Source organism: Leucoraja erinacea, chromosome 35 (genome assembly GCF_028641065.1).
Source record: "Leucoraja erinacea ecotype New England chromosome 35, Leri_hhj_1, whole genome shotgun sequence".
In the NCBI taxonomy this organism is placed as follows: domain Eukaryota; kingdom Metazoa; phylum Chordata; class Chondrichthyes; order Rajiformes; family Rajidae; genus Leucoraja; species Leucoraja erinaceus.
This window is the reverse complement of record NC_073411.1, coordinates 9,279,912-9,302,423: the sequence shown is the minus strand read 5'-3', so window position 1 is coordinate 9,302,423 and position 22,512 is coordinate 9,279,912. Positions and strand designations below refer to the sequence as shown.

The window sequence follows — 22,512 nt, the reverse complement described above, 5'->3', positions numbered from 1 at the left end:
TGGGCAATGTTTCTGTTGTAACTTTACTGAGGCAGCTTAAAATATTCTATCATAAATAAGTCTCAATAGTGATGTGCTGAAATCTTTCTATAAATTATACGGCAAAATGATTACAGATTAGGTGCACTTGTCATCCCCTCTCTTCAGTGGGGACCAAGACCAGCCACGGCTCTGATTTTTGTTAATAGGAAGATATGAATAAGTTTACTGATCTAGTGGGGAAAGAGGCTAGGGGCATAGTATTTAACTGAACAAGGCAAGTTGGCATGTTTACTTTTAGTTTGGTTTATTGTCATGTCCGACATGTGTTGCCTTCCCAAAAAATGTACACCTGATTCCAACTCCATTTTTAGTTATTGTATTCCTCTGTCTAGGAGAGAACCCACGCAGGTCACAGGGAGAATGTACAAACTCTACAGCACCCACAATCGGGATCCAACCCGGGTCCTTGGCGCTGTAAGCTGCGTGATTACGTTTTCTATCGTCTTGTTTGTCGGATCGCAGTGCAGTTTGTAGAATAATGGAGGGTCAGAAGCATCTGGGCAGCAGGATCTACGCAGGTTGTCATAGTTATGGAGTCATGCAGCATGTAAACAAATCCTTCAGCCTTACTTTCCCATGCCGACTAAGATGCCCCATCTATACTAGTCCTGCCTGCCTCCATTTGACCTATAGCCCTCTAAATCTTTCCTATCTCTGTACCTGTCCAAATGCCTTTTTAATGCTACTACAGTACCTGCCTCAACTACCTCCTCTGGCAGCTTGTTCCATATACCCACCGCCCACGAAACATTATTCCCTTATGTATCTGTACACTGTGAATGTAACCACTCGATAGTAACCACGCATTGTCTTTCTGCTGACTGGCTAGCATGCAACAAAAGCTTTTCACTGTACTTCTGCACATGTGACAATAAATGATACACAAACTCTCTGCATTAAATCTTCAGCCAATGCCTAGACATTTCCCCCAAAATATAGTGTGTGGATAAGTTGCATGCAAGGTATATGCATCACTTCAGACAGAGGCACCTGGTGTCATCACCAGGCCTATAAGTCAATGGAATCATACTCCTCCGATGACTCAATGTACAGCCTTTCACATTTCTTCTTCACCTCCTCCATGTTGAATGCACCTTATAGCCTTGTGTTGTAAACATTTAATCATAATTGAGCATTTCATTAGGCCAAATGTGGGCGACGTGAGCTTAAACACCCAAGCCGACTGAATTGGAAATGCCAAGGACTCTAATGCCAATGTGTTGCTGTTTTGTTCACTTGGCAAACCTTGCTGACAACGCAGGGAAACAAAAGCTTTGTCAAATAGAATCATTTTTTCAATCAATTTGTAGGCTTCACAACACTGTGTTTCTCAGTCATTAACAAACTCTGTTTTGGAGCCAGCGTCCTTGCTGCATGCGTACCTAGAATGAAGTAGCTTCACTGTATTGTAACTGAGATGACCAAGCTGCTTCCAGGAGCATTTTTCCTGGCAGCCGCAAGTTTTAGGAGGGTGTTGGTGATTACCATCTTTGGCCAGCTTCTGAGCAGTGAAGGAGGAACGCCTAGCACTATGTATAGGGTGAAAAAGCAAAATAGCTTACCTCATCTCACACAATGTTTGTGTTGCTGCCCTGTAGAATAATTTGACAAATATTTGTGCTGGTTATGTTTGCAGTCTTCACTAAGCTCAGTGAGTTTAATCGTGTGTGCCCTGCCCTGATCATTTTTTCCCAGCGGTTGGTATTTAAAGGCATCTCAACAACGTCTATCATAAGAGGCTGCCATGCAATTGTTACTGAATAGCTGTAATGTCCTCTTACACTTCTCTTTTATGAAGAGTTTGGAGTTGCACAGCCACTATTTTCTTGAGACTGTTGTGTACCCATCTACACCAATCACTTCTTCCAGCCCTTGGCCCTTCATGCTTTGGTGATTCAAGCTCATTAAGGACTTGAATGTTCGAAGAATCTCTGCCGCCACCACTCCGCAGGCAATGTTGCAGATTCCAACCCCCCTGGAGGTGAAGAAACGCTTCCTTGCTTCTGAAATAAATATTTACTTTAACCTAATCCCTTTCCATTACACATGGTATAAGGTATCTACCATGTACAGATGAGGCACTGGATGGCTGGTGACTAATGTTGTACCTCTGTTCGAGAAGGGTTGCATGGAAAAGCCTGGGAACTGCAGACCAGTGAGCATAACGCCTGTTACAGGAGAGTAACTGGCACTGAGTAATAACTCTGGCACTGGCTCAGGCCACTTAAATCAGCTGCCCAGGGCATTTTATGCATGTTTTATCCTTGTATTTTAATGTTGTTTTTTTTTTTTTTACCTGCACTTTATTTTAACTATTCGTACTGTTTTTATCAGGAACTGGATTGTTTTTTATTGTTTTTATTTATGCGTGAAATGTTTAAGTTTTTATGTACGATGCTCCGGTATTCCCTGTGAAACGTCTTCTCATTTTGCACTGTACAACTGTTGCTTTGCAAGATGACAATAAAAGGAGAGCGCAGAGGATCATTGGGACACAGCTACCAGCCTTGGAGGGCATCTACCACACACGGTGCCTCAGGAAGGCTGTCGGCATCCATAAAGACTCATCACACCCTTGTAACGGACTGTTTGAACTACTTCCCTCTGGGCCTTCTACAAGGCCTTCTACGCCTGAACCTCCAGACTCAGAAACAGCTTTATTCCCAGAGCTATAGTGGCTCTGAACCGGCCCTGCTGAGTGCCCCCCACCCCCCCTGGTCTGTCTCCCTCGGATAGTCACGTCACAAGGCATTGATTTATTTTACTTTTCTCTTACATCGGTTGGAAGCTGCATACTAAATCTCGTTGCACTGACGTGCATTGACAATAAAAGATATTATTATTATTATTTTAATGATAATGATATTCTGATGGATAAGATATTTGGATACACAGAGACTGATTAGGGAGAGTCAGCATGATTTTGTATGGCGGAGATTGGAGCCACAGTGGCGGATCGGTCGAGTTGCTGCCTTACAGCACCGGAGACCCGGGTTCGATCCTGATTACGGGTGGTGTCTGTACGGAGTTTGTACGTTCTCCCCGTGACCCGTGTGGGTTTTCTCCGAGATCTTCGCTTTCCTCCCACACTCCAAAGACTTGCAGGTATGTAGGTTAATTGGCTTGGTAAATGTAAAAAATGTCCCTAGTGGGTATAGGATAGTGTTAATGTGCATGAAACTGGTGTCAAAGTTAAATAGAGTGCTGAAATAAGGCTTTTGGAGTGTTGTTATAGGAAAGATGTTCAGCTGGAAAGAGTACAGAAAACATTTGAGGATGTTGCCAGTATTCGATGGTCTGAGTTACAGGGAGAGGTTTATTCCTTGGAGCAGAGAGGATGAGGTGTATACGATCAGGAGGGGATGAGATGGGGTACATGCACAGTGTCTTTTATCCAGAGCAGGGGAATCAAGAACCAAAGGACAGGGGTTTAAGATATGGGGGGGGGGGGGGGGGGGGGGGGGGGGGGGGGGGGGGGGGGGGGGGGGGGGGGGCGAGATTTAATAGGAACGTGGGTGGTAACTTTTTTGACACAGTATCTGGGTGTATGGAATGAGCTGCCAGAGGAGGTAGTTGAGGCAGGTACTATTGCGACGTTGAAAATACATTGGACAAGTGCATGGATAGGATAGGTTTAGAAGGATGTGGCCAAACACAGGCCAGTGGGACTGGTGTAGATGGGGCATGTTGGTTGGCATGGACATGTTGGGCTGAAGGGTCAGTTTCCACTGTATGACCCTGACTCTAATTGGCACAAATATCTTTGGTACAAATCAATGGTTTAACAGTAAATCTATTTGTGCTTCTTGATGCTGGAAGAATACAGGATTGTTTTTTTTTAAAAGAGGGGGTGGGGGAGAAAAATGGAAATGTATTCATGGCATCCTACAGTAAGCAAATTTTAAAGTTCATCTAATTTAACCATCACTTCTATGTCCCCACAATCTTGGCCCACTTGCCAGTTTCTGAAAATTAGAAACTTGTTCGGGACAGGCAGCATCTCTGGAGAGAAGGAATGGGTACGTTTCGGGTAGAGACCCTGAAACGGCACCCATTCCTTGTCTCCAGAGATGCTGCCTGTCCTGCTAAGTTACTCCAGCATTTTGTGTCTACCTTTGATTTAAACCAGCATCTGCAGTTCTTTCCCACACAATGAGAAAGGTGTCACTGGGTTCAATTTTAATAATTGCTATGTAATATTTGGACTAGTCCTTTTTTTTGTTTCAGCTAATGGTTCTGAGAGATTTAATCTGCACTTGGGGATGATGCCTGGACTTCCTTGCAGCAAATTATAACTTGTACTTCACTTGGAGATGGATTATTAATGACATTATTTTCCTTCCTTTTCCTCTCCATCTCAAGGTTGTGTTTTTTTCCTCAAAGTAGCAGCAAGTTTCAGTAAATTGGGCACATTAGACATGCACTTTGTCTCATTTTCTGTATTGTCTAGTAAATCAATATCCATTTGATTTCTCCCTAGGTCCGATGGATGATGTACTGGATCGTGTTTGCAATCTTCACAACAATAGAAACCTTCACGGACATATTTATTTCTTGGTGAGTTTCAGAGCATTTTCGGCATATTGAAAGAGATGATTTAACAGAAGGAATGTACTTTTTTTTTAACGGTCGTTTGTTGAGAGCAAAATGATCCATGAGCATCGAGAGCAGGGTTTTTATTTGGTGAAAGTTGATGGAGAACGGTGAGCAAAGGTAAATATGTATATAGTGAGTATATACTCGCAGGATGAGTATATTGTGAGAGTGCGTTCCAAGCTCCCTGGAGTTTGTAGGTGAGAGAAACTCAATCTTGATTCTATCTTTACATAGAAACATAGAAATTAGGTGCAGGAGTAGGCCATTCGGCCCTTCGAGCCTGCACCACCATTCAATATGATCACGGCTGATCATCCAACTCAGTATCCCGTACCTGCCTTCTCTCCATACCCCCTGATCCCCTTAGCCACAAGGGCCACATCTAACTCCCTCTTAAAAATAGCCAATGAACTGGCCTCAACTACCCTCTGTGGCAGAGAGTTCCAGAGATTCACCACTCTCTGCGTGAAAAAAGTTCTTCTCATCTCGGTTTTAAAGGATTTCCCCTTTATCCTTAAGCTGTGACCCCTTGTCCTGGACTTCCCTAACATCGGGAACAATCTCCCTGCATCTAGCCTGTCCAACCCTTAAGAACTTTGTAAGTTTCTATAAGATCCCCTCTCAATCTTCTAAATTCTAGAGAGTATAAACCAAGTCTATCCAGTCTTTCTTCATAAGACAGTCCTGACATCCCAGGAATCAGTCTGGTGAACCGTCTCTGCACTCCCTCTATGGCAATAATGTCCTTCCTCAGATTTGGAGACCAAAACTGTACGAAATATACCAGGTGTGGTCTCACCAAGACCCTGTACAACTGCAGTAGAACCTCCCTGCTCCTATACTCAAATCAACACATTTTGTTGTTGTGGGTAACTGATAAAGCTTGTGACAATGGGTAGTGTAGGAGTTGCAGTAATTCAGAAACTGGATTCATTCCAGAGCAAGGGGACGGGTTCCATGCAAAGTAACATAGTCTGCTTCAAGCAGCATTGATTCCTCCCTTCTAGGCCTCTGGCTCTGTTGCTTCTATAATGGTCATTGCCATACCACTGATGGATGGCCTGCACAATGCCGATTCCCTGACCTATACAGACTCTTTTGTTAATTTTCTTTGTTGCCTTCTCTGTCAGTATTCTTCCATTATCCTGTCTTTGGTGCTGAGCTGGCAGATTTCTGGGCTATTGGATATAACTCCTTGTGATATCCCAACACTAATTCACTTTTCTTAAAAGATGGTACATCAATAGATTTTTTTTCCCAGTAAACTAGTTGTGTTTAATGGGAGTGCAGAGACCAGGCTCATGGGGAATTGAAGGGAGTGTGGAATTTGACCCCATTGAGATTGAAGAGAGTGTGGGCCAAGGGGCTCTGATGGATTTAACAAAGTGTGGGAACAAGACCCCAGTGAGATTAAAGTGAGCGCATGGAAACTACCAGTTGAGGCAGATGCTAAATGGATTATTGGAGCATTGCTGCAGATCAGGGGTTCCTAACCTTTCTTGTCCTGTTAACCCCTGGCAACTTTAATGCCACATTTAATACCCAATGTTATTTCACTTATTTATGAACAACTAATGATGAACAGATACCCGTATACCAGAACCAAACGCAGTCGGTCAATGAGAAAAAAATATGTACAAATCCAGAATCTACAAATCTACCCCCTGGGTAGGCAAAATTTACCCCGGGGGTAAATTTACTGCGGGTAGGGAACCCTTGCTGTCGACAGTGGCTTGCCATGCAGCTATCAGTAAATGGGGTCGGGCCCGAATTCAACATTGTACATGCTAAGCCAAGTTGGTTATTGACTCTGTGTGTTGGAATTTAAATTAGAGATCATTTTTCAAACTTCTAGGTGATCACTGATCAGATGCGAAATGTCTCTTGTACCTGGTGTTTATTTGCTGACAGATAAATCCTCTTCTACCTGCAGGTTTCCCTTCTATTATGAAATAAAGATTGCATTCGTGGTCTGGCTGTTGTCCCCATACACAAAAGGTGCCAGCATGATTTACAAGAAGTTTGTTCATCCCACACTCACTTCGAGAGAAAAGGTAAATAAACAGTTGAAGCTCTTGATTTGTATTAGGCCAAGGTATTCAACAAACCACAGTCGTTCCTGAAAACATGAAATAAAATGTAGTTTGTGTAGTATCTGCTATTTTAGTTATGAGACCATACTAACTAGTTTCTAACAAAGTTTTAAACTCAAACGTTTTAAAGGTTTTAAAACTAGTTGAAGTCTGAACAAGGGTTCTGGCCCGAAACATTGCCTGTTCCTTTGCTCCAGAAATGCTGCCTGGCACGCGAGGTTACTCCAGGTTACTCTCCATCTTCGGTATAATCCAGCATTCCAGTCCCTTCCAACACTAACTAGGTTCTTCTGTTTTTTGTGTGCATTTGTTTCACTTGGTGGACTTGGAGCTTTTGCTTGCATTTGACCTGGAGCTGTTTAAAATGTACCCTGATACACATGTTCCGTGGTTCTTTTCAACAGAACAGATTTATAATCTTATTTAGATTAACTGTGACAGCTGTGGCCTTTGAGCATCTATTCTAACTTCTAAAGAATAGATGCTAATCACTTTAAAATCTTATAGGATAGGGGGCGGCACAGTTGCAAAGTGGTAGAGTTGCTGCCTTGCAGCGCCGGAGACCCGGGTTCAATCCCGACTGCGGGTGCTGTCTGTACGGAGTTTGCACGTTCTTCCCGTGACCTTGTGGGTTTTCTTCGAGATCTTTGGTTTCCTCCCGCACTCCAAAGACATACAGGTTTGTAGGTTAATTGGCTTAGTGTGCATGTAAATTGTCCCTCCTGTATGTAGGATAGTGTTAATGTGCGGGTCGGCGCGGACTCAATGGGCCGAAGGGCCTGTTTCTGCATTGTATCTCTAAAAGATACAGGCCCTTCAGCCCACCGAGTTTGCACTGGATCTCTAAAACTAAAATAAAACAAAAAACTGAAGTAGTATCATTCCTTTGTTTAGCCGAGCAAAATCACAGCAATTAAACCAAATGTGCTTTGATCAGCACAGACTTGTGATTTTGGTGCCTTATGAATCTGTTGTTTCCTTTTGACTATTAAATAATGCTGAATTTTACAGTGCCAAAGTGAATATCTTACACGTTATTTTGCATTAGGAAATAAGAGTATTTTGTTGCTGAAATTGTCCATGTATGAACATATAAAACATTTTCCTGTTTTATGAAAGCTGATATGACCACGTCGATATTGATGAATTCTAGTAGCTATTTTAATACATTTTAAATTTACATTTAAATGTGACTTTTTATGAACAGTCACAAAACAAACTAGCTAGTTTTAAGATTGGCCTGTTTCATGATGAGGTGGAAACTTGAACTAACAAGATGTGTTGAAATACGACTTCCCTTTAAAAAACCATTAGTGGTTCTTTACCTCATCATGCAATCCATCTTACTGTGATTAAAATGTTCCATCTTAGTTGGACGTCAAGCTTGGACAATTTCTTTATTGGTTGGGTTTTGTATTCTTTGTTTCCTTGCTAGTGTATTCTTCCATCTGCGGGTGATCCACTTCACTTAAAATCCTTAGTGTACCTATCTCTTCAACCGAAACGCAGCACAATCCTAACCTTGCCTGCTGTTTGTGCAATATGTTTACCAGCAGGCATGTAGTCCCACAAACTTGGTGTGATTGAAGGACTATAGTAAATGGTTTGTAGCCTTGTTTTACAATTTACAATAGTAAAGTGGGAAATCAAGTGTGTGTGTGTTCCTGAGCCTTGGATCTCTACAGGTAATTCTGTGATTTGAATCTTGATGTTTTCCACATTTGGACCACCATGGAAGATAATCTAGATTTTTATTGAAGTCGTGGGGCAGTAGTCGACTTTCTGCGGGTAGCACAGTGGCATAGCTGGTAGAGCTGCTGCTTCAATACACTGGGTCCCAGGTCCGATCCTGATCTCTGGCTCTCTGTGTGGCATTTACACTGCCTCCATGGGACCATGAGGGTTTCCTCCAGGTGCTCCGGTTTCCTTCAACATCCCAAAAACCTATGGTTTTGTATGCTAGTGGCCCTCTGTAAATTCACCCCAGTGTGCAAGGAGTGGATGAGAAAGTGGGATTACCTAGAATTAGTGTTCAGTGGTCAGCGTGGACTCAGTGGCCAAAGGGCCTGTTTCCATGCTGTATCATCCAATCAATAATTCTGCAATCCTCCTTCAGTGCTATCCTGCATTGCTGCTTTAAATCGCAATCCAGACTCTCCGATAAGTTTACCAGCTGAACTTGGAGATGCTAGCAAAATTGCTTTGCGTGATTTTGCTTGCAATTGCTTTGCTTGAACCTGATTCATTTCCACTGCAGCGAAGTAGGGAAGATTTTTTTTTAAGGGAACCGAAGAAGCGAGTTGTCATTCAGAAATTTGACCTTTACAAATGAGTTGAAAACCACTTTAGAGGGTGATGAAGCCTGTTCTTTGTATTCCTGTCATTTCTTTCAATGCATCTAACCGTGTCATTGTGGCCTGTGACTGGTGCCCTTTTTAATTTATCAACTCGTGCAGTCATTACAATGAGCAAATTAATTTATCGTCCTTTAAGTGTTGGCCTTCACTTTTTCTGCCACTCGAGCAGCTTAAACGGTTTCATTGTGTGCAACCTGTGTAATCACCATGCAGGATAAGTGCTTTATGTTAACTATGCTGCAGTAAATCCACAATGCTGAGATGCACAATGGGTCTGTTGTCATGGAGAAGATGGAAAGATGTGGTTGGTTTTCAGTTGAAGGTACATGCTTTTCATTGCTTGTTTCCCTCCCTTTAGGAAATAGATGGCTACATCATTCAAGCCAAAGAGCGTAGTTATGAAACCGTGGTCAATTTTGGCAAAAAGGGGCTGAACATGGCAGCAAATGTGGCAGTCAATGCTGCCACCAAGGTAGGAATTCAAACTGCTCCTCTGCTTTAAATCGCATCAGGGTCAATGAAGTTAAAATGAAGTTTAATGGAAGTCGCTTGGTTCAATTGGGCCAGCAGGTGTGTGTGAACTTATTATCAATCTTAGGAGATGGCCTCGCCATCCGTATTCTGAGAACCAAACTTGTTTGCAAAAAGTATTCATTAAGTACCCTAGGCCACTCTATCATAGTCACACAGCAGGAAACAGGCCCTGCGGCCAATCTTGCCAAGATGCCCCATCTACTTTTTATTTATTTATTTTAATTTTAATTTTATTATTTATTTCGGACAGAATAAAAGAATAAAAAGCAAGTGAGAAACAACATACAAAAAAAACAAAACAAGAATGTTTATAACGTGTCATAAACAATATCTATAAATAAATGAAATCGTATGTGTCTGAAAAGGAACAGGAAGAAATATTAATATCAAAGCTTATTAATTCCCACCCCTTATTCAACTGCTTATAATTATCATATACAAATTTAGCAGCTCTATGTACACCAGCAGCTTTATATACACCAAATTATTTACATTTACACACTAATCAAATATTTACAAAGCCATACAAAAAAGTAAAAATCCCAACTTTAATCCCAACTGCCCACGTCTGGGCCCCTATCCCTTTAAACCTGTGCCTGTTAAATTGTATTTAGAATGTCATTATAGTCCCTGCCTCAACTACCTCATCAGGCAGCTTGTTCCATTCACCCACCACCCTTTATGTGACAAAGTTACCCCTCACGTTCCTATTAAATCTTCTTCCCCCCCCCCCCCCCCCCCGTTTCTCTTATTTTATGCAATGTACATTTGAAGGTCAATCACAAACTCTGCAGACATGCATCAAAATTTCTTTTGACACGCGTTTAGTTTACTAAGGTATAGTGAAAAGCTTTTGTTGCGTGCTAAGCAGTCAGCAGAAAGACAATACGTGATTCTAATCGATCCATTTACAGTGTATAGGTAGGATGGTTCAATTGCCTGATAGCTGTTGGGAAGAAAAAAATGTCCCCGAATCTGGTGGTGTGCGTTTTCTAAAATAAGATCTATGTTATGAGTGTTTAGGGCATCTTGCGTTACTTTACTGCAAGGTACAAAGTGCATTGTTAAACATGGTAATGGAATAAAAAAGGTAAACATCACTCCAGATGCATAACAGGTCTGACAACTTGTCACCGTGTTGACTTACCAGGTTACCAAACACTATTGTGGTGAGTCACTCATAAGATGTTGGTGTCATTTTAAAATGTTGGCCTGTTGTTCATTCTCATCAGCATCCGTTTTAATGTTTCTCTTACATCAGTCTCTACATTTCACTTTGGGCATGAAATGTCTCTCTTGCTTTCCCCTGTATTGCAGAGTCAGGGAGCTCTTGCAGGACGCTTGATCAGTTTCAGCATGCAGGACTTACGAACCATTCAGGTTGACGAGCCAACACATTACACAGATCCCCTTTATCCTGAGGACGAGCCAATGGCAAGGGATCCCATCACTGTGGCAAGAGGAGAGCAATGTGAGTCTTTTTATGTTGTGAAGTTGGCAATATAGCACGATCATTTTGAAGACAAAGTTAGCTTTATTCACAGTCTAAATGTTAAACAAGATTTGAATCTTATGATCGGATAATGAAAGAGCCTGCTATACGGTACTCTATAATTCCAGTGTTGAGAGATGCGGCAATTCGCTGAAGGCAATTTTTGTGTGAAATAAAAACAATTTAAACAATTTTTCAAACTGGCAACTGCTATTTTAGGCACAGCTACCATCTAGGTGATTGTTTCAATATCCCTATGTATTCAATCTTGCTGCTTGCTGAGGAATTGAAGCACGGAGGGGCTGACATTTTGTTGATAGAAAAAGCTCTTTTTAAGCATTAGTGACCCGATGACTACTCTGAATCTCTTCGTTGACCATTTCTGGGGTTTGGTCTATTGCCGAGACCTCCCACTAAGCAGGGCATCGACGGAACCCGGTTCTCACAAGCGTAATGGCTGAACAAAGCACAGCTACTGCACTATAATTATGGTCAACCACTTTGTTGTCCAACCCATTGCCAAAGGCTTGAATGAAGTTGAATGCAGAACAAGTTCAACCACAATTTCACAAACTCACAAAAATTATAAACGTGGGATTCAAGGCTGCAGCGTCCATGCCCATTTCACACCAGTAAGATCGTGACTGACTCTTGACCTCCTTGATTTGATTCTCCCCAGTCCCAAAACCCATTGTTCTTGTGCTCCAATATACTCTGCTCATCTGATATAGTGAGTGCAAGCACCAGCATGTTTGAATGGTGGCAGAACATTACTGGCATTCAGTCTAATTTAAAATTAACTCCTCTGGTTATTAGACGAGTACAGAACAATCTAGAATATTAAATGGACAAAACTTCAGCATATACATTTTAGGTACTAATGATATACATTTAGAAATGTGGATCTAAACTTCTGTTCCCTGCCACCTTCTCGGGACATTCCAAAGAGGTGTAGGTTTGTATGTTAACTGGGTCCTAATGTGTAAGATTAGGAAGTTGCCCCTACTGTGTAAGATGAGGAGGTGGGATGGCAGAACTAGTGCATGGGTGACCAATGGTGGGCCGAAGGGCCTGTTTCCACACTATCTTTAAACCTAATCCATTTCAGGATGGGTGACTAATGCTGATCCTGTCCAGGTCTCAAACATATACCCATCTGTGTCAATGTGCTATTTTGCAAACTATTGTGGAACTTTGCATGGAGTTGCCAGGGTTCTTGGTGCACAGTATTTCTGCAGCCTGTGTCAAATCTGACAGTGGCATAATACTTGAAGGCAAGGCATTGTAAAGTGTGTACGGGATGGCGTTTGCCAAACTTGTCTGTTGATGCATGGGATCCAAATGGGGTTAGAGGTCAGGGCTTCGAACATCGGACCGTCAGCGGCAGCGACTGCGGAGGGTTCAACGGCCCCAACCACGGGTGAACAAGGAGGAAGATGACTTGAACTATATTACCTTCCATCACAGTGAGGAATGTGGATTTCGCTGCGGTGGGTTTTTATGGTAAATTTTATTATGTGGTTGTGTATCTTGTTGCCTTTCACTTAGCATGGCTGTATGGTAACTCAAATATCACTGTACCATAATTGGTGCATGTGACAATAAATTTGAACTTGAACTTGAAGTTTGAGAGCTATCATTGAGGCACTTTTGAGAGTTGAGGATCTTGAGACACTATACAGTTTTTGGGGAAAGCATAAGGTTCTAAGCTGCTGGTAGACAAAAATGCTGGAGAAACTCAGCGGGTGCAGCAGCATCTATGGAGCGAAGGAAATAGGCAATGTTTCGGCCCGAAACATTGCCTATTTCCTTCGCTCCATAGATGCTGCTGCACCTGCTGAGTTTCTCCAGCATTTTTGTCTACCTTTGATTTTCCAGCATATGCAGTTCCTTCTTAAACAGGTTCTAAGTTGCTGACTGATGTGTATTTAAACAGTTTGATTTTATCTGCAACAAGGCTGCGACAGTCTTGCGTTGACTGGTGTTTAGTTAACAAGAGAGATAAGCAGAGATGCATAAACTTGATGTCTAATGCAGTGACCTCCACCTGAAACTAAATGTTTGTACTAACTGAGGAGTCCATTAGCTTTCTTTGTTGCAGTAACCTCGTTTGGGAGAATGGCCTCTTAACTGAGATACTGAAGGACATTCAGTATGTGTGTGTGTATAGATACAAAATGCTGGAGTAACTCAGCGGGTCAGGCAGCACATCTCCAAAGAAAAGGAATAGGTGCCATTTCAGGTCAAAACCCTGCTTCAGACCCTGAAACATCACCTATTCCTTTTCTCCAGAAATGGTGCCTGTCCCGTTGAATTACTCCAGCATTTTGGATCCGTCTTCTGTGTAAACCAGCATCTGCAGTCCCTTCCTTCACTGTGTATATGCATGTGTGTGTATTTCCCAGCACTCACCAAGGGCTGCATGAGAAGAACAACGGCAATGATGCCTTCTTGTTGGTATTGAAGTGTTCCTTTCGAATTGAAATCATTGCTGCTGTTCAGAGTTAACTTTTTATTTAATCTCTTCACCCGCAGCCCAAAGACCTCCAGACACTGCGCTGAACCATCAGTATGCAGAGAGTGACTCTCAAGACGAGTGCAAGTCTGACGGGGAGGCAGAGAGGCGAAGGAGTTCATTACGCCATGAAGCGCAGGGTTCAAAACCAATCCGAAGGGCACAAGTCTCGAGAAAGCGAGGACAAAACAAAGGGGTGAGTGCCGCTGAAGGACACAAGCATTGGTGGGCCGAGGGGTTAATTACCGGGCTGGCGGGACTCTCATATGCTGAGAGAATGGAGCGGCTGGGCTTGTACACTCTGGAGTTTAGAAGGATGAGAGCACACCTGGAGTATTGCGTACAGTTTTGGTCTCCAAATCTGAGGAAGGACATTATTGCCATTATTGCTATGAGGGAGTGCAGAGAAGGTTCACCAGACTGATTCCTGGGATGTCAGGACTGTCTTATGAAGAAAGACTGGATAGACTTGGTTTATACTCTCTAGAATTTAGGAGATTGAGAGGGGATCTTATAGAAACTTACAAAATTCTTAAGGGGTTGGACAGGCTAGATGCAGGAAGATTGCTCCCGATGTTGGGGAAGTCCAGGACAAGGGGTCACAGCTTAAGGATAAGGGGGAAATCCTTTAAAACCGAGATGAGAAGAACTTTTTTTCACACAGAGTGGTGAATCTCTGGAACTCTCGGCTACAGAGGGTAGTCAAGGCCAGTTCATTGGCTATATTTAAGAGGGAGTTGGATGTGGCCCTTGTGGCTAAGGGGATCAGAGGGTTTGGAGAGAAGGCAGGTACGGGATACTGAGTTGGATGATCAGCCATGATCATATTAAATGGCGGTGCAGGCTCGAAGGGCCAAATGGCCTACTCCTGCACCTAATTTCTATGTTTCTACGAGAGGTGATCTTATTGAAACATATACGATTGTTAAGGGTTTGGACATGCTAGAGGCAGGAAACATGATCCTGATGTTGGGGGAGTCCAGAACCAGGGGCCACAGTTTAAGAATAAGGAGTAAGCCATTTAGAACGGAGACGAGGAAACACTTTTTCTCACAGAGAATGGTGAGTCTGTGGAATTCTTGGCCTCAGTGGGCAGTGGAGGCCAGTTTTGGATACTTTCAAGAGAGAGCTAGACGGGGCTCTTAAAGATAGCGGAGTCAGGGGGTATGGGGAGAAGGCAGGAACGGGGTACTGATTGGGGATGATCAGCCATGATCACGTTGAATGGCGGTGCTGGCTCAAAGGGCCGAATGACCTACTCCTGCACCTATTGTCTATTGCCATTCAAACAGCAGAAGCATCTCGGATTTCTGTGGCTATGTTATAGTGCGGCAATCGATCCTTGTTGGATCCATTGCCTGTCTTAAGCAATGAAATGTCAGTTATAAAGGAAGATTAGTCTGAATTTGGGAAGAATCACGGATTTCCAAGCTATACAAGGACTCGTATGAGCAGCACAGTATCGGTGGGCCGAACTGCCTCTCCATGCTGTATCTTTCAACTCTTGAGTTTTTTCTGTCTCTTATGATGACAGACACACAATATTTGTTTATAGTTTTTATTTCCATATCTCTAATATCTCTCCCTTGTCAACCTGTAAGGGACTAAGTTTTTCTGATATTTCTTCCTCTGTGAAATCATTTGTGTCTTTATGTTCCTTGTATGGTTACTCACCTATTTTCCCTTTCAGTATCAATGTCTTAATACTCAACTTTTGCCAAAGTTTAAAATGTAAACCAAGGCACGGCAAATCAAGGAAGTCATCTGTTACACACTACCCAACCTTCTGTATGACTGCACCATCCTCGTGCATGTTTATACCCCTCTAGTACCTCTCATTGACCAGGTTGGTCTAAGTGGTGTGACAATCTTGGATCAAAGACCCTTCACAATCCCTGATTCAACACAGTGCCCAAATTTCAGTCTCCAGCTAATTAACCCGGAGCCAAAAGCGATTGCTAAACACTTTAACTCCCCCTCCCATTCTGGTTACTAAACACTTTAACTCCCCCTCCCATGCCCACACTGACCTTTCTGTCCTGGGCCTCCATTATCAGTGAGGCCCAGGGCAAATTGGTGGAACAGCACCTCGTATTTTGCTTGGGTTGCTTACAACCCAGCGGTATGTAAATTAACTTCTCTAACCTTAAGTAACCCTCTCTCCCCATCCCTCCCCCTTCCCAGTTCTCCGACCAGTCTGACTGTCCTTGTTCACATTTTATCTCTGCTTTGTTGTTACCTTCTCCTAGCTAGCAATGGTCTATTCTACTTCTTCCTTGATCTCCACTCCCCCTTTGATGTCACGTTTTCGCACCTTGCATTTCCTTATCTCTGTATCTCCCCCTCCCCTGACTCCCAGACTGAAGAAGGGTCTTGACCCGAAACGTCACCCATTCCTGCTCTCCAGAGATGCTGCATGTCCCGCTGAGTTACTGCAGCATTTTGTGTCTAACCCAGAGCCAAAGTTCCTCGAGCTGTTGGGACTTTCTGAACCATAGTTGCTGAAGATCCTTAAACTGCAGCTGCAATATGTCAACTGTTCTGTTATACCTGTCTTAATTTTATTTAATTTAGATATAAAGTTTCATTGATATTTCTTACATTCCAAATTTGGCAAACCTGTACTCGTATTCACTTGGTATTGTAACTGCATCCCTAGATGAGTCAGTTTAGTTGTCATCCCGTGTAATTTTTTTCCGTCGTTTTTAAGTATTGAGCAGCGGTGCCCGGCTGGATTTCATTGAAGTGTTCGTTTGCAGATATCAATAAACCTGACAAAATTGCAATGTCACCGTTCAAGCAGGTTCCCATATATGATGCTTTGAGGGCCTCTAGTGGGTGACAATGGCACTGTGCACCATTTTGACTATCAAAGTATTGCCAAAAAGATGGACTTGCTTTGAAGGAGCACGTGTTCAACAGAGAATTGTTCCCCCATTTACCTATTGCCCTGATTTATCCTATCTTCCTCAAATGGACCCTGTACGTTGCCCAGTTTGCAGTCCCTTTATAGAGACTAGATGAGATTGACTTGAAGATTCGCTGGTATAATCTTACCAATCTCCAAATGTGATTTAGACTGCAGTTAACACACTTAGTTTTACAAACGAAATCGCTAACAAGGTTAGAAGCAAGAATTGTCTCTGTTCTGCATTAAAAACTTTGTGTGATAAACGTCAGGTGAAAGGTCTCTGCTCTGAATCATGAGTTGTAAGTCAATTCTAATCTGTACCTGCCACGGAAAGATACTTATCAGAAGCTGAGGGTGCCACTTAAGATCATAGCTAACCCTACTGAAGTTTTCATTTGTATTTGTATCTATCCATGGCAGCCTTTCATTCTTGTGCCTTTCTGTACTCTATTTCCCTGCCCTATGAGGAAGAGTTCCAGATATGCAATCCACTTCCTATTATGCTCCCTTTTAGGAAGTAGCTTATTTTTACTTTTTTTTGTCATTCTGGATTTGCCCGCAAGAAGAAACAGCCTCTTCTCTGTACGTCCATCCAGTCGAGCCATTCGGGGTCAAGTTTAGTTTAGAGATACAGCACGGAAACGGGGCTTTAGGCCCACCGGGTCCATGCCGACCAGCGATCCCTGCACACGAACATTATCCTGCACACCTGGGGCAATTGACAACGTTGCCAATTCAATTATTCTACAAACCTTTTGGAGTGTGAGAGGAAACCGGAGCACCCAGAGAAAATCCACATAGGCCATGGGGAGAATGAACAAACTCCGTACAGACAACACCTGTAGTCAAGATCGAACCTGGGTCTCTGGTGCTGTAAGGCAGCAACTCTCCCGCTGCGCTATCATGCCACCCAGCATTTGAATAATTCACTCTAACTCACCTAAACTCCAGCAGATGCAACTGTTCCTTGTAAGATAACATGGGTATTGGTCCGGTAAATCTCCTGAGCTGCTTCCGATGTATTCATGCCTTTTTACAAAGTGACCAATTCAATTCTCCTGTATTGATCTCATCGGTGTCTTATACATCTGAGTCATGACCTCTACTTGTATATTCAGTTCCCCCTGCAATAGTAACACTTAACTTATTTAATTACTGGCAGCACTTGGATGCTATCCTTTTAAAAATGATTACTTGAACGCCCAAATTGCCTGCATCTTCATTCTCCCTAATCTCTCCTCATTTAGATACTACTGGTCCCCCCTTTAGTTTATGATGCCTAACTGGCATACATAGCTTTTGGCAGAGCGGCAGCGTGGATTTGCTGGCTGCAGGGGAGGGACCCAGTTTATGCTGTGTGATGAATCTGATTAGGGCCCCATTTCCAACTTGTGAATCCTGAGGAGGATCCACCTCATTGGGGACTCTCGGACTATCTTTGATCGAAATTTGCTGGCCTTACCTTGCACTAAACGTTATTCCCTTACCATGCATCTATACACTGTAAATGACTCGATTGTAATCATGTATTGCCTTTCCATTGACTGGTAAACATGCAACCAAAGCTTTTCACTGTACCTCTATACACCTGACAATAAATTAAACTGTCCTGTATATTTTTTTTCCTGCTGAAACAGTCAATTTCGCATTTCCCCACGTTACGCATCATTTGCCAGCTCTTTGGCCCTCATTTACTCAATCTTTGTCAATGATTCACTGATTGAATGATCCTTTATTGTTGCATGTACCTAGGTAAAGGGAGATGCTTTGTTTTGCGTACGACCTGGTAAAATCATACATCACACCTCGCACAAGTGTTGCCATGTTTCTGGCACTGACAAAGTTACCAAAGTTCACCGATCTGTCCTATCTTCTGCTTGCCGCCCGCTGCAGGCCCCCCTTCGTTCTTGGCCACCCCCCCATGTCCATTTGTAAGTTCTTGTACACTGTACCAGGTACCGATTTGGTGTCCTGCAACCCATCTGCATTTCATCAGCAAATTTAGCATCCATTCCTTCATCCAATTAATTTATGTAACTGGGCGAACATTGAGGCATCAGCACAAATCCCAGTCGCACAACGCTCATTACTTCTTGCCATTCAGAAGAGACCCGTTTGTGACTACTTTATTTGCTGTCAGTCAGCCAATTTTCAATTTGCCGCTATGTGCTACTTTCCCCACCAGGAGTTGTTATTTTCCACAGTAACTGTCGACATGGTATCTTATCAAATGCCTCTGGAAATCTAAATTCAACCCATCCTCCAGTTTCCTGGAATCCACGGCTCATGTTAAGAAATTCCACTATATTGATCAAACCTGATTTCTCTCTAGAACTATACTGACTTTATGCAACTACCTGTTTTTTTAGCATCCCGTTATATTATCTTCAATAATAACTTTTAATATAAGATACACAAAAAGCTGGAGTAACTCAGTGGGTCTCCGGAGAAAAGGAATAGGTGAAGAAAAAGGGTCTCGACCTGAAACATCACCTATTACTTTTCTCCAGATGCTGCCTGACCTGCTGAGTTACAGTACTCCCATCTTTTTGTATCTTCGGTTTAAACCAGCATCTGCTGTTCCTTCCTGCACGTAACTTGTAATATGTTCCCTCTGGCAAATGTCCAGCTATTCTTGTTGAAAACGCCCATTTACCTGTTCAGATTCTTCCCTCGTTATGCATTTTGCTGAGGATTGTTTCCCTGCAAACCTAATTACCAAAGCGGGGGGGCAGCAAATGTTTCAATGTAGAACTCTGGCTTTTGTGTCTAAAATATAAATTTCTCTGTTTCTAGGCAGTGATAAAACCAGTGAAACCAGGATCCAAGAAGAAGGCGGTGCAGTCTAATTTTGACACTTTATGAGCACCAGAAAGAACAATTTGACATTCGCCATGAGTTCTTGAGCTGCACAAACTTCATGGGTAAAAATCACCGCTGCTGTTTTTAATCACTGGCACCTTTTTGAAATTGCCAGCTCTTATCTTGTGTTTTGTTTATTGTCAAAGTTGCCTCTTGTTAGGGTCAACTGCTTTGAAGACGGTGGCGAAGGCTGGTCCTCAAATAAAGATGCGACGCTGTCATTAACCAGGGAACTTAAAGTTTGTCATTGAATTGATAAACGTGAATGATTAGGCATTGCGTTTGTGTGAATATCAAAAGAGATTCTTGCGCCTCCTTCGAAATAAGAGAATGTTTACTAAGACTGGTTATGAAGGGGGAGGGTGATACTCTCATTTGGTTAGCTTTGTAATATAAATCTGATTTGCTTGTAGCTTTTAATTTGGCAGGACAACGAGATACTAGAATGTATGTACTGTTTGCCATTGACAAAATTGTTGAACTCTGCATTTTTACTTGTGTTTTTAATGTAACCACAGCTGACAATCCTCGAATTGGTGTTATAGCACAACTAAACACTACATTTTCTCACAGACCTGCTCTTGACTACTCTCGGTTTGGATGGGGGGGGGGGGGGGGGGGGGGTAAACCTGCTACTTAAAGTAAAAAAAAAAAAACTCTTTGTGGCATGCGTGCGTTGGAAATGTAAATACTGTGGTGTCGGAGCGGACGGTCTGCTTTTCAGTTTCCATGTTTGTACAAGAGGACGTAATGTGTGCTTGAGTTAAAATGTGTAATGATGTCAGTAGAGGTGCGTCTGGACTGCTCGCAAACTGGAGTCTGGAGTGGAAAGAAATTGAGTGCAGGGGGGGATTACTGGTGCAGTGATCTGTGAAAAGGGCTGAACATGCACTATCCTTCATGCAAGTAGTTCACCAAGGCCACGGGAGCTGTTTGGACATCTGCCAAAAGGAAACCCTTGTGATCCATTACAGTTTATTTCGGTAACTGTTGGTGTCCGTTTGAATGTTGATACTTTGAGTCGTTCAGCTTGACAAGTCTTTGTTTTTGCACTCTTGTTACTTACAATCAAAGAAATGCCCATGAAACTAAATAGAAATGTCGCATTGGAAGCTCAAAGAGATACACATGCTGCAGTCTAAATGCTGCTATAAGTATTGCATGATCTTTCTTTCAGATGCCTGAGTCTCCAAATGACTCTCTAACACCTTGCTGGCAGATTGATATTGTCAGACACTGGGGATAAAATCTGTGATTTGGTATAGAGATCCCTTAAATCCGATCTATAACAAGGCCATGAACAATATGTATTTGAAGTTTGATTCCTAGCCAGGTGACCTGAACCCAGAAGCTTTGGCGTCTGAAGCTGGTGTATTTTCTCTTCTAGATGAATGGATTTATTTTGGATCCTTAGCAACAGAATGATTTGCCACAGCTAAAACTGAACGGTGGCTATCCTAAACTAGAAATCCCCTTTCCGCCACCACAAGTCTCCAGTAACTTTACTGCTAGGCGTTGCACTTTATTTCATTTCTAGAGCCGTCCTACATTGCAATCTAGTCCGTAAATTATAAATGGATTGTGTAGTCTTGATGCTCGATTAATGGACACCAACCTACGGATAAATCAGGAGGTCCCTTTTGGGTATTTGATTATGTAGACAGCGCTGCTGAAATGTTGCTGTGTGCACTGAGAACAGCCCGGCGGGTTGCCTGTTTACCGTTGTGTGTGCTCTCGTTACAAGTTTGTGTGCTTTAATCGTGCGTGAAGCTGCAGAGGTGAATGGCGCAATGGATCACATGGTATGACTTTTTGGCATGAAACCTATTGGGTGGCTGTCTTTGACACGCGCACTCTCAATCAGTTGATTTGACTGCTGTTGAAACTCCAGAGAGAAGCAGGATTAATTTAAAGTGTAGGTTTTTATGGAACGTCACCAAGCAGAGGGCAAGTTCAACGTGATGCTCCCTGTGATCAGATTACATGGGGAGTCGAGTGACTCACTCAGAATCCTACTATTCATTCTTGCTGTTGGACATGTCTCTTTTCTACTGTTGTATGATAATCCTTGTTTCTTAAATGGTTCTTTTAAGTCGTATTGTTTTCACAATAAAGTTGTTGGCTAATTGGTAATGTTTCTGTTGCAATGTCTTTTTGATTTGTGTCCCGTCTTAATGCATTCTGTCCAGTCGAAGATGCTTTGATTCTCGAGGCTGATTTACTCATCTTGGTACGTTTCCTGTGTTCTGGCCACGATCTGGTATTCTAGGGAGCGATTTGTCACATTCACTCGTCTCAACTGGCTGTGCTGCGTCCTTGCTCGGCCACCAGATGGCATCACTGTGGCTGCGTAGAAGGGACAAGAAGCAGAACTGGGAGGTTGCCCTGAAGGGCAGTAATGCAATGTTCTTCGTACAATCAGATTTGGTTTGATGTTCCCAAAGACCAGCCTGGAGAATGAGGACTTGCCGCCTTCCTTCTGGAAGAAAGCTTTGCATAAAGAGATATGCCATCTAAGGTCCACCCAATGTTCTCTCTTCGAGATATTTTTGAAAGCTAGAAATAATTAAAAGCATCTTAACCGCCATTCTGATATCTAGATTCTTGATCAGCACGGGTGTCGGGGATTGTTGGACAGAGGCAGGAGACTGGGGTTACATAGATCAGCCGTGATTGAATGGTGGGGTGCACCTAATGGGTCAAATGGCCTAATTTTGCTCCTAAAACCTATGAACTTATCATTGTCATTTACCTTATCTTTTAAATGTTGTCCGATAATTTGTGCATGACGTTTGACTTGTAACTTTGGGTTAAGGAAATACTTGCCAATGTGTTGTGTTTAGTTCCACACACATGCAAGCCCTGGCCCGCTGCTGCCACAGAGCCCCTAGAGCCTGCGGGAGATGTTTCATCCCGATAGATATCTGGGTGGGGAGAGGCTGCGAAGGCTTGGTGTTTGTGCAGTTTTTCTTTGCCGGGAACAATCTTACTGCGAATGCCAGGAGAATGGGACTGCTGGCAGGAAACTCGACTGTTCTTTCTTGCACGACAGGGAGAGATCGAGTCTCGGCAGGCCCTCCGTTTTCCGTTTGGGTGGTGAACGACAGCTG

At 42.9% G+C, this 22,512-nt stretch overlaps 1 protein-coding gene across 1 annotated transcript in view; it reads left to right on the top strand.

Annotated features, from left to right (window-relative positions):
• LOC129713303 (receptor expression-enhancing protein 1-like) overlaps positions 1 to 21,535 on the top strand; it is a 38,011-nt gene extending 16,476 nt beyond the window's left edge. Inside the window, exons 3-8 of the mRNA XM_055662264.1 lie at positions 4,523 to 4,599; positions 6,572 to 6,692; positions 9,447 to 9,560; positions 10,940 to 11,093; positions 13,650 to 13,825; positions 19,337 to 21,535. Coding sequence (XP_055518239.1) covers positions 4,523 to 4,599; positions 6,572 to 6,692; positions 9,447 to 9,560; positions 10,940 to 11,093; positions 13,650 to 13,825; positions 19,337 to 19,405 — 711 coding nt within the window. The 3' untranslated portion in view covers positions 19,406 to 21,535. The remainder of the gene's footprint in view (positions 1 to 4,522; positions 4,600 to 6,571; positions 6,693 to 9,446; positions 9,561 to 10,939; positions 11,094 to 13,649; positions 13,826 to 19,336) is intronic.
• The last annotated feature ends 977 nt before the right edge of the window (positions 21,536 to 22,512 follow it).